At 47.4% G+C, this 12,342-nt stretch overlaps 1 protein-coding gene across 1 annotated transcript in view; it reads right to left on the bottom strand.

Moving 5' to 3' along the window:
- Positions 1-311: 311 nt before the first annotated feature.
- The window catches only part of COPG1 (coat protein complex I subunit gamma 1), a 29,425-nt gene continuing 17,394 nt past the window's right edge, over positions 312-12,342 (bottom strand). The window contains exons 19-24 of the mRNA XM_040463743.1: positions 6,334-6,476; positions 5,853-6,024; positions 5,048-5,145; positions 3,934-4,072; positions 3,264-3,362; positions 312-817 (exon numbers count right to left, since the gene is read on the bottom strand). Of these exons, the coding sequence (XP_040319677.1) occupies positions 687-817; positions 3,264-3,362; positions 3,934-4,072; positions 5,048-5,145; positions 5,853-6,024; positions 6,334-6,476 (782 nt within the window). The 3' untranslated portion in view covers positions 312-686. The remainder of the gene's footprint in view (positions 818-3,263; positions 3,363-3,933; positions 4,073-5,047; positions 5,146-5,852; positions 6,025-6,333; positions 6,477-12,342) is intronic.

Raw genomic sequence — 12,342 nt, forward strand, 5'->3', positions numbered from 1 at the left:
CACACTCCACCTCAAACCTCATGCTAGGCAATACCCAAGTGATCCACCCAAACCCTCTGCAGCCTCCATTCACCACCTAGAGCAGGAGGGTGGTGGTGAGGATGCCAAGGGCAGGTTCATGACCTCAGTGCCTGCTGTCATACCCTCAGCTCTTGTTCCTGGGGCTTGGATGGGGATGAGTGAGAGCAATCTGGCCTCAAGGTAAGTGCAGCAGCCAAAAGGCTGTGGAAGTGAAGGGGATAGAAGTGTTCTCAGTGGGGAGGCTCAGAAGGGGGAAAAGAAAACCCTTAAGCATGAGTCTACAGAAGTAGTAGTCATTCAATAAATACATGCGGATTTATTTATAGGGATAAGATGGTTTCCTTGGGGATAATTTCAGGAGGAGGTGCGTTTTATTCATCTGCCATGTCCCTACCGTGACAGACAGGGCAGCAGGTTCTAGGACAAGCTAAAATCATCCCCTATTTTAAAAAAGAAAAAAAAGTTACCCCCTAGTCGTCCTGGGGCAGGGGTTAAATTAAAAAAAAATTTTTTTTTTCAGTGATTCCTAATTGTTTTTGAATACAGAGACTTAGGATGGAGTTTCCACTGAGTTCAGGATGAAGGTGTGACTTCTGCATAGCGTTGGCGGGGGGCGGGGGGGGGGGGAGAAGAGGGTAGGAGTAGGGCCCATGCAGGCTGGCCTCTTAGCCCACAGACGCCAAGATCATGTCTACTGGCAGCTCCTCCGAACTTCTGGCTGTCACCTGCATTGTTACTGTGTCCAAAAGTAGAAGTCGGGAGCGCACCAGGATGTCATGATTTCCCCGGAACACACCTAGAGGGAAGAGAGGAGTACAAGTGTGTAAGGCAGAAGTGAGCTGCAGAGGCTAGGCTGAGGGTGGCAGCTGCAGCAACTGATCAAGGCAGCTGTGGTACAGTGAAATGGAAGGGGTCTGGGAACTGGGGAGCTGGGCTGAAATCCCTCTGAGCCACAGTATTGCCAATTACAAAGTAGAGGAGATACTAACCATTGTTTAAGCTTCTGCCAGGTACAAATGAATTAACGGACATACAAGGCTTCTACCTGGCACGGGAGAGGCTCTCATGCATGTTGGCTAAATCTAAGAGCACTGAAGGAGGGACAGCCCCTCTATGACAAAACCGCACAGCAGGTGTCTGCCAGACCCAGGGGACTGAGTTGCTTCAGTGTGGCCAGAAATTATTTGCTTGGGGTCCATCAGCTGTGAGCAGGGCACTGAAGCGGAGCTGCCTCCCAACCCTGATTATAAATACTCAGAAAGAAAACAAAAAAATCTCTGACTTCCTTTTGTTCACAGTTCTCGGTGTGACGACTGTATTGCCCCCACCCCTTTAATTAATTAATTAATTAATTAATTAAAATGTTTATCATTTTCGAGAGTGAGCAAGCAAGAGAGCGCATATACACGCACCCTCTAGGGCAGAGGAGGGGCAGAAAGAGAGAGGTAGACAGAGGATCCAAAGTGGCTCCGCACTGACAGCAGGGGAGCCCCATGTGGGGGTTCAAGTTCACAAACCTTGAGATCATGACCTGACCTGAAGTCGGATGTTTAACTAAGTCAAGCAGGCACTCCCTTCCCCACCCCTTTAAACAAAGACTTTAGAGACATCCAGATCTAGAGATATTTACATACAAAATGCTGTATCTGGAATTTTCTTTAAAATAACCCAGGGCAGGGAGTAGAATGAGTGGCGGTATAGATGCTGTTAGTTGTTGAAGCTGGAAGATGAGCACACGAGGGTTCATTATACCATTCAGTTTTTGTGTGTATCTGAAAATTTCCATGTTGACTTAAAATTCCATTCCTATTAGAGAAGACCAACCAACCCAGTAGAAAAGTAGAGAAAGGATATGGAAATAATTCACAGAGAAAGAAATACAAATGGCACACACGTTTCAGATGCTTAACTTCATCCAATATGTACGAAATGTGAAATAAAAACGACACGAAGATCCCATTTTTCACCCAGACTGTGAAAAATCATTTGCTAATGATTTGATAATATGCTGTGTATATTACTGATAATACATACTGTGTTGTCCACAGTGTGGGAGGAAAGGCAAACAGTTCCTATGGAAGGCAACTAGAAATTTTTACCAAAATGAGAAATGCACTTTAACCTGGTAATGCCTTGGGAAATTTTTCCTATAGACATCCTTAGGGCACACATACAAAATAAAGTATGTGTGAATGTATGTATGTATGTGGTTATTCACTACAGCATTGTTTATGATAGCAAAAGCCTGGAACACTCTAAATGTTCATCAATACAGGCTAATTCTATAAAATATGGCACAACCATAAAATGGAATATGAGGAAGCTACAAAAAAGTGTGAGTATTCACTTTGGGATAATAAAAAAGTCCTGGAGACAGATGGTGTTGATAACCACACAATAATACGGATATACTTAATGCCACTGAACTGCACACCTGAAGTTAAAATGGTAAATTTTACTTTATGTAGATTTTACCACAATTAAAAAAAGAAAAAGAGGAAACTCTATTTTTAATCTAATCTCCACCCCCAACGGGGGCTCCAACTCATGACCCTGACATAAAGAGTCGCATGCTCTACCAACCAAGCCAGCTAGGCACCCAAGAAAACTCCATGTATTGACAAGATAGATCTGTCAAGTGAAAAGCAAAGTGCAGAACAATGTATATACCATTTACACATAAATATCTGAGTTAAAATAGGGAAATGTATACATCCTAGCTTTCATATCCGTAAAATGACTGGAAGGATATAGTAGCATTGTTTGTAATAACTTCGGTGCTTCGGTGCCTGTTGCAAGGAACTGGATGAGAGGCAGATGAGAGGGTCAGAGGGCATTTCACTACTGGTCTTTTTTTATTATTTAAAAAAAATTTTTTTAAATATCTTTTAAATTTTTTTATGTTTATTTTTGAGAGGGAGAGGGAGAGACAGCATGAGCAGGGGAGGGGCAGAGAGACAGGGAGACAGAATCTGAAGCAGGCTTCAGGCTCTGAGCTGTCAGCACAGAGCCCAACACAGGGCTTGAACCCACAAAGTGTGAGATCGTGACCTGAGCTGAAGTCAGACGCTCAACCGACTTGAGCCTACCCAGGCGCCCCACTGCTGGTCTTTTTAACTCTGTAAATTTTCAATGCTACGAATTTGAATCCTCATGTTCCCAGTGGGAGCCCTCAGCCCAGGATGCAGTGGCATCCAGGCTGTGAGCTACCCAGGCACTTCCCATCTAGAAATGTTGCTTACCAGCCAGGAGCAATGTGTGGGTATTCTTGTTATCTGGCACTTTGTCTGACCTCTCACAAGGGTGCATTCCCAGGAATTTCACAATATTGCCCACAGCCTCTGTAGGGAGAAATCGCAGCATCATTAAGCCACACCTCATTTCCCTTTTGTGTCACCACTACTACCCCATCCCCAAAGCCTGCTCTTAAGGGCTTTTTTTTTTTTAAGTTTATTTTTTTATTTTGAAAGAGAGAGAGAATGCGGAGGGGCAGAGAGAGAGGGGGACAGAGGATCTGAAGCAGGCTCTGAGCTGACAGCAGAGACCCTGATGTGGGACTTGAATTCACGAACCATGAGATTATGACTTGAGCTGAAGTCAGATGCTTAACCAACTGAACCACCCACGGGTGCTCCTCCCCGCACCCCCCACCCCCCCAACCCCCACCGCCTTTTTTGAGTTAGTTTGTTTGTTTAGTTAGTAATCTACACCCAACATGGGGCTCAAACTCACAACCCCAGGATTAAGAGATGCATACTCTTCTGACTGAGCCAGCCAGGTGCCCCTCTAAGAGGCTTTTAATGAAGTGGCATCTGAAGTATATGCTCTAGACATGGCCTTGGATCCCTGGGGAACAAAAGTTGGGAGGAGTGAAAGGGGAGGACACATTTCAACAGTAGCCAAGGATTTTACCTTCAAGTGTCTTGATGGTAGACAAGGTGAATGTCTCCTCCTTCTCAAACTCATCTCCTAACTGATCCCAGGCTGCTTCAAAGTTCAGCATCATGACCTTTTGGATGTGATCAGCGACAGTGACTTCCAGATCTTCCAGCTGGGGAGATGGAGGTGGAAGTTAGGCACATACCTCCAGGGGAGTGAGTTCCTGCTCTGTACACCTCTGGGCCCCTGCTCTGAACTCATTCCCCCCCCCCCCTTTTAATGTTTGTTTATTTTTGGGGTGCCTGGGTGGCTCAGTTGATGAAGCATCTGACTTCGGCTCAGGTCATGATCTCATGGTTCATGAGTTCGAGCCCCGGTCGGGCTCTGTGCTGACAGCTCAGAGCCTGGAGCCTGCTTTGGATTCTGTGTCTCTCCCGCTCTCTGCTTCTCCCTAACTCGTGCTCTCTCAAAAATAAATAAACATTAAAAAAAATTTTAAATAAGGGTGGTAGGGGAAAGCTATGTACTAATTCAGAAAGAGCTCTAAAATATAGTACGTGAAAAAATACAACAGCTTTAAAAAATAAAACAAATAACAAATGTTTGTTTATTTTTGAGAGAGAGAGAGAGAGAGAGAGAACGTAAGCAGGGAAGCAGGAGAGGGGCAGAGAGAGAGAGGATCTGAAGTGGGCTCTGTGCCAACAGGGCTCGAACCCATTAACTGCAAGATCATGACCCGAGCTGAAGGCGGACGCTCAACCAATTGAGTTCAACCAATGAACTCATGACACCACGATCAAGAGTCACATGCTCCTCAGACTGAGCCAGCCAGGTGCCCCTACACTATGGTTTTAAGTGGAAACTGGAAGGTGTGTGATGTACACAGTGACCTTTATTATGTAACTCCTGCCTACTCCTCCAAATAACTCCCAAGGACCATGAGTAATGTTTTCCTGTTTGTTCATCCTTGGTTTTTACACTTCCCAAGTTTTCTTTTCTTAAAGCATGAATTCTTTTGAATTTAAAAACGGTTTCTTTCAAAGAGCCAAAACAGCAAGAAAAACGTTAAGTCTAGTTGTTAACTCCTGGACAGGGTTGCTCTGCAGCCTCGGGCACAAAATTGAGCCTCCCGACATTAGCTTCTTACCACATATTCATCTTCATAGCCTTCATCATCGGTCTCCCCCGTGGTGGGGTCACAATCCTTGACAGTGAACTTCATCATGCAGCTGAATGTGCAGGCCACTGCAAGGAAGAAAGGCTGGATGGTCAGGATGACCCCAACCACAGCGGGGGAGGAGTTCCTCCATAGGGCAGGTGGCCTCACCCTGTTCCCCAGGCCTCTATTACATTATCAGTAGCGGCAACCCCACAGATAGCCACCTGACTCCACAAATCTGGACAGAAGGTACCTTGGGAAAGGGCAAAAGAGTCAAGTCATGGGTCTGGGAGTCCCCTCACAGGAAAGGAAGAAAGAGGAAAGCAGGGGTGCTGCAGGATGGCTAAGCCCATGCCACAGTCCCGTGTCCATTGTCCACGGCCTGGAAAAAGAAGCTGGTGGGTTCCTTGGAAGGAGTGGAGCTGGGATGTTTCTGTGCTTGTTCATGGTAAAATGAAAGAGTACAGGTTGAGGACCAGATAGGCCCAGGTTCTGCCTCTTACCAGCCCCGTGAACTTAGGGGAGTCATTTAACCTGAGTCTCAGTTTCCTTAGAATTTCCTAGTCCTAGGAGTAAGAGCAGTACTCATCCCCATAGGTCTTCTATGAGGGTGAAATGGGATGACATAGGACAAGTTCCCAGGACTCAGCCTTTCTTCTTTAACCTTTCTCAAGGTTAAAATCAAGGAGTTGAGGCTCTCATAGGAGACAAATGGTTGGTGCACAACTGGCCCACCCCATCTGGATCCCAAGGCCTCCCAGAAGACCAGGGTGGGGTCAGGAGAAGGGCTCACCAGCTGTGGGGTCTTCCTTGGGCAGTGCCACCAGCGTGTAGCAGGTCCCAGGCTGGTTGTAGGGTAGGCTTCGGGCAGGCACGTAACAGAGCACTTCATAAGCTTCAGTGGGCTCCATCTGGACTGTGACATTCTCCAGAGTCTGGTCATTGAGTGTGTTTGTGCAGTCAAACTGGACCAGGGAGGAGAGGGATTGCTTAGACACTGCTCTAGGTCAAAGCCCTGCTGCAAAGGAAGAGCCCAGAGGTCCTAACTCACCCCATGGGCCAAACTGACTCCTATCCCGGGTGCCCCCGCACAGGGTCCCTGACCCCACGTTGACACACAGGAGCCAGAGAGGTCCCGGGTCAAGGCTGCAAGACACATACCAGCCGGTGACAAAACCCAGCATCAAGTTGGGCTCCTGACCTATAAGACCCGTCACACTCGGGACCGCTCCCTGGGCCCAAGCCTCAGCAGGGCCTCAGCCCTCCCCACTCACCTGGAACACCATGTGGTCAGTGAAGGTGTGTTTGGTACAGCGGATGACATACTCTGTCTCTGACTCAGTGAGGGCCACAGGCTCAGGCGAGGACTTGAAGAGGAGCCCCAGCCCATGGAACTCTGGCACTGCCGCCAACTGTTCTGAAAGCCACAGGCCACACGTTTCCTCAGCCTTTCAATTCTCAGACCAACCTGTGATGGTTTCTAATAAATGCTCCTGGCCAATTCTCCAGGGCTTTTACCCTACTGAGATGGATAGATATGTATACACGATGACAGGTGACTCGCTACATCCCAAATATACCGATCATTTTCTCCTCTCGCTAACTTTCCTCAAGCTGTACCACGCCCCATGAATACTCTCTTCCCCTCTGTCTCACAAAAGACCTCAGCCGCAGAACACTGACTGGGAGATCCCCAATGGCCTAGGCCTAATCCATCTGGAGACTCCCACAACTTTAGAAGCTCAGCAAGGATTCTTAGAAAGCAGAGATTAGGAAGATTCTAAGGATGAGATGAATGCTGTTATCGCCCCAGAATCAGGCAAAAGAACGAACTGATCCTACACATTTGTCAGTTAAGACGAAAGGCCAGTACTAGGAGATGTTTCAGATTCAGACTTGCCAAAAACCCCACTTCAGGTGGTATGTGAGTACCTGGGAAGGCCCATCTGTACACCTCAAAGCCAGGTTCCAGCAGTGGGCTGGATCCAGTAGCCCACAGGCCGCCAACGTGGCCCGTCCAGGTGAAGGAGACATCTGATAGCTGCCTGCACACAATGTCTACCTATGACGGCCTGTGGCTACTGCTCTCTTTCCTTTTTTTTTTTTTAAATTTTTTTTTTTCAACGTTTTTATTTATTTTTGGGACAGGGAGAGACAGAGCATGAACGGGGGAGGGGCAGAGAGAGAGGGAGACACAGAATCGGAAACAGGCTCCAGGCTCCGAGCCATCAGCCCAGAGCCCGACGCGGGGCTCGAACTCACGGACCGCGAGATAGTGACCTGGCTGAAGTCGGACGCTTAACCGACTGCGCCACCCAGGCACCCTCTCTTTCCTATTCTATGGCAGGGGCGGTGTTCCTCAATGGATCACTAGTGTCAGAATTACCTGGGGGTCGGGGCTTATTAAAAACTCAGATTCCGGGCCCATCCTAAATACAGTCTATCAGAATCTTTGGGTTTGGGACTCAGGAATCTGCATTTTTTTTTTTTTTTTTTTTTTTAGGAATCTACATTCTTAAGAAATTTTGCCAGCTGATTCTGATGTAAGCTGATATCTGAAGACCACTGCTCTAACATTTTTAACTTGTCTTCTCAAATCAATTGAACTCTATAAGGACAGAAAATGTGCCCTGAGGCCAGGGATCTGGTATTTTGCCCTGAACTTAGAAGGTACTTCATTCATATTTCATGGATAGAGACAGAAAGTAGGCATTATTATTATTATTATTTGGCTTTCTCCCCCCACAAAGAGTCAGGCTCTGTGACTGCTTCAGGCCTCTGCCGCCTGAAGGATTATATTTGATGAATGTGCAGGCAGTGAAAAGCCCAGAAAGAGCCAGCTTAGAAATCAGGAGGCACTTTTGGGCCATTGTGATCATCAGCCACCAGAGTGCTTTTCTGTGGGCATTGATTTCACTGGGATATCAAGTTTCTAGACCTGACACTTAACTACCCCGGGGGATTCTGCTAGAAGCTATCAGTTAATGCCTCTGAGTTTCCAACTCTTCACCGATAAAATCGATACAATAATCTTGCTCACAGGATTGTTGTGAAGATAAATGAGGCAATAAATGTCACGATCTAGCAAACCTTCTAGAACCGAAAAGGTGATCAATAAACGTTAGGTTTCGGAAGACTGCTTAAAGATGAAATTGATACCCTCTAAGAGGCTTAAAAAGAGTCTTCCTTTGAAGCTAGGGCAGAATGGTAGCCTCAAGATACGCACAAGCTAATTCCCAGAACTTTTACCCACATGGTAAAAGGGACTTCGCAGATATGATTAAATTGGATCTTGAGACTGGGAGAGTATCCTGGATTATCTGAATGGGCCCAGTGTCCTTATAAGAAGGAGGCAGAAGGCTCAGAGTCAGATTTGAAGAGGCCATGCTGCTAGCTGTGAAGGCGGAGGAAGGGGTCCCCAGGAGAGGAATGGAGTCCTCCAGAAACTTGAAAAAGCAGAGACCTAATTCTCCCCTGGAGCCTACAGAGGAAGCTCAGCGCTGCCAATACAATGAAACCCATTTTGGACTTCTGCCCTCAGAATTGTAAGATAACTGTGCTGCACTAAGGCAATAACTTTGTGGTGATTTGCAAGAACAGCAAAGGGGAAGTAATACAGAAGGGAAAGTTTTGGGTGAGGGTGATCCCAGTTACCTCAGGATTCAGATTTTGCTCAATCTGAAAGATGTATTGATAGAAGACAGGATTCTCAAATGGAATGGGGGTGGGGGAGGATTTAATTAATTAACTAATTTTTATAGTTTATTCTCATGAACCGTGAGATCATGACCTGAGCCGAAATCAAGAATCTGATGCTTAACCAACTGAGTCATCCAGGTGCCCCAGCGGGGGTGGTGGTGGAGGATTTAATTTAATTCAACAATCATTGGGAGCTCACTGTGAGGAAGGAAGGCACTGTGCTAAGTACTATGATGGAGAATATAAAGGACAGAACCTACAAAGAACCACACAGAACTACTTGAGGGAAGGCAGAAGACTGGGAGTAGAAGTGATGAGCACAGGAGATTCTTCATGAAGGAAGAGGGACACATGTCAGTCCTTCATGGTGGGATTCAGTAGATAATATGGTCTGTCGTTTAGATACACAGCCTCTGCCGTTAAAAAGATGCTAGACCAGAGGGACAGATAAACACCCAAACAAAACCTTACCAAACAATGTGGACTGAAGGCCTCTGGAACCCAAGAAAAAGTATTAGCGTCTTTGGACCCCAACTGTGCTGAATCTGACATCAGGTACCGGCTTGGACTCCAGGGACCTGAGCCCTCAGAACCAAGGCCAAGGGGCAGCTTTGAGCCAGTTTGATGTGGATCTTAATTCCAGCCCCTGCACTTTCTTGCGGTGCAGCCTTAGGCATATCACTTTCTCTCTCTGAACTTCCAATTCCTCCAATACCAAATGGACCCGATAACTGCCACCTGAGGGTCAAATGTGTTGACTAAAGTACTCTCAGGACCCAGAACTCAAGGGTAAGAACTGTCGTTGATTAGGTCTCTCCTAATTCCCCTGAGGAAAGCAATGACACCCCCCACCCCCAAAGCTGAGGAGACCAAGCCCAGTCCTGAGCGCCCCACCAAGCACCGCCACTCACCCTGGAAGATGTCTTCTCGAGTGGCTGCCACTTTCTCCGCCTGCTTGGCGGCTGTGATGGGGGTGCTTTCTGCAGGAGCAAACACACATGGTGACCAACAACTCCAGTAATGGGGAAGTGTGGGGCTGACCACAGAGCTGTTCCTTAGGGATTATAACTTCCAACCCCCTGAGAGAGTGTGAGTACGTGAGAGAGCAAGTGTTTGTGTGCATGTGTCTCCAATCCTGGAGTCAGCCATAGAAAGGATTAGAAAGGACTGTTCCATCCTCTTGGTACAAGCCCCCCAATCCTGGCTAGGTTTAGTGGCTTCATGGCCCATGCAGACCCTCCAACAGAGGCCTGGACCTGAAAGCCTCTAAAAGGAGCACAGACATTACTTACCTGTTCTCTGCTCTGCCATGGGTGTGGTGGCCAGGGGCACAGACTTGAGGTCAAAAGGTTTTTCCGATGGTTCTAGAGTGTACTGCTGCAGAGCTCTCTCCAGACCAGGGATGGAAACGGTCAGACCTAGAAGCCAGTGGGAGCGAGGCACTGCCTGAAGGCATGACAGAATGAGCAGCCGGAATCCCCCATGGAAGCCTGTGGCCCTGGGGTCTAAGTTGTATGACTCTAGACCACTGAGAAAACCACTTAACACTTTCTGGGCTTCCACTTTCTCATCTGGATCCTCCTTCACAGGGCTGGTATGGTGATAAATGTATACAAGAGTGACTTATATAAAGGACTATGGGAAGAGAGGTTTTTTTTCAACGACTAGTGTTTCAGTTCACTGAGCTACTGCCACCCACACTGGTGTGAACTGCAAGATTCGCAGTCTCCTGAGGTCACAGTGATGCCATGAAAGTCCAGCCCAAAGCGTCTTGCCTCAGACTTCCCTACCCAGAGAGGGTGGGAAGTGGGGAGGAGGGCCACAGCTCTGGGAGGGGGCCTAGTCGAAGACAGCCAGGGAGACTCACCATTTAGGATATAGCCTGCGTTGAGGGCCTTCTGCTTCTGCTCCAGGACATTGAGATAGAAAGTGGCTCGGTCCCTTACTTCATTGTCATCATCCATCACGCACCTGCAGCCAGAAAACATAGTAAGCTGTTTTTTGTTTTTTTTTAAATGTTCGTTCATTTTTGGGAGAGAGGGAGGGAGGGAGAGAGTGAGCGCCCACAAGTGGGGGAGGAGCAGAGAGAGACGGGGGACAGAGGATTCCAAGCAGGCTCTGTGCTTTCATCACAGAGCCTGACACAGAGCCTGATGTGGGGCTTGAACCCGCGAACTGCAAGATCATGACCTGAGCCAAATCCGGATGCTTAACTGGCTGAGCCACCCAGGCGCCTTGGGAACCCACGGTAATCTTGACTGTGGCCCCACAGGGGTGGCAGGGGGACACTGCAGGGTTTCATCAGACGGTAGTAAGGGGAAGCAAGTCCCCAGATGAACATGCCTGTGGGATCCAGGCATCAAACACACGGAGGGGCCTATAAAATTCTAGCTCATTACCTAAGAGGTGGCCATATTCATATTCCCCGGGCCCACTCCCTAAAGCCCACCCAGTGAAGGAGGCAATCTCCTACATCCAGCAGCATATGTCAAAGAAGAATTTAATATGACCCAATAATTCAACTCCCAGGCATCTCCTCTTGAGAACTGACAACATACATCACACAAAAACTTGTACATGAATGTTCATAACAGCATTATTCATGAGAGCCGAAAAGTGGAAACCAACCCAAGTCTGTCAATTGGTGAATAGATAAAATGTGGTGTGCTCATGCAATGAATTATTTGGCCATAAGAAGGAATGAAGTACTGATATATGTTGCAGCATTGATGAATCTTGAAAAAAACATCACAGAGAAGCCAAACACAGGAAAGGTCGCAGATTGTACGACAGCATTTCTAAGAAACAACCATAATGGGCAAATGCATAGGGACATAAAGTAGATTAGTGGTTGCCTAGGGCTGGGGGGGGAGTAGGTGTTGGGGAGAGGGCAGTGACTACTAATCAATATAGAGTTTTTCTTTAGTATTTAAAAAAAAAAGTTTTTAACGTTATTTTTAAGACAGAGATAGAGACAAAGACAGAGCACGAACAGGGGAAGGGGGCAGAGAGAGAGGGAGACAGAATCCGAAGCAGGCTCCAGGCTCCGAGCTGTCAGCACAGAGCCCGATGTGGGGCTTGAACTCACCAGCCGCGAGATCATGACCCGAGAGGAAGTCGGATGCTTAACCAACTGAGCCACCCAGGTGCCCCTCTTTCTTTCTTTTTTTTTTTTAACGCCTCGGGCCCCGGGCCCCCGCCGTTAACCAGCAAAACAGGCAAGCAGGCACAGCTGAAAACAGCCTCACCAAACTCCATACACTGCAAAAAACCACAGGGACCAAGGATTCTTAATGCTGGAAACTAACACCCACATTGAAAATACTGTCCTAGCCTAATAGACATTTACTCTGCCCTGTAAACACCATGGATATCAGGTTTCTATTGGCAATGATAGAAATGTTTTAAACTTAGATTATGGTGATGGTCACAACTCTGTGAATATATTAAGAAACATGTGGGGCGCCTGGGTGGCGCAGTCGGTTAAGCGTCTGACTTCAGCCAGGTCACGATCTCGCAGTCCGGGAGTTCGAGCCCCGCGTCAGGCTCTGGGCTGATGGCTCGGAGCCTGGAGCCTGTTAATA

Source organism: Herpailurus yagouaroundi, unplaced genomic scaffold (assembly GCF_014898765.1).
Source record: "Herpailurus yagouaroundi ecotype Mexico unplaced genomic scaffold, PumYag 419, whole genome shotgun sequence".
Taxonomy (NCBI): domain Eukaryota; kingdom Metazoa; phylum Chordata; class Mammalia; order Carnivora; family Felidae; genus Herpailurus; species Herpailurus yagouaroundi.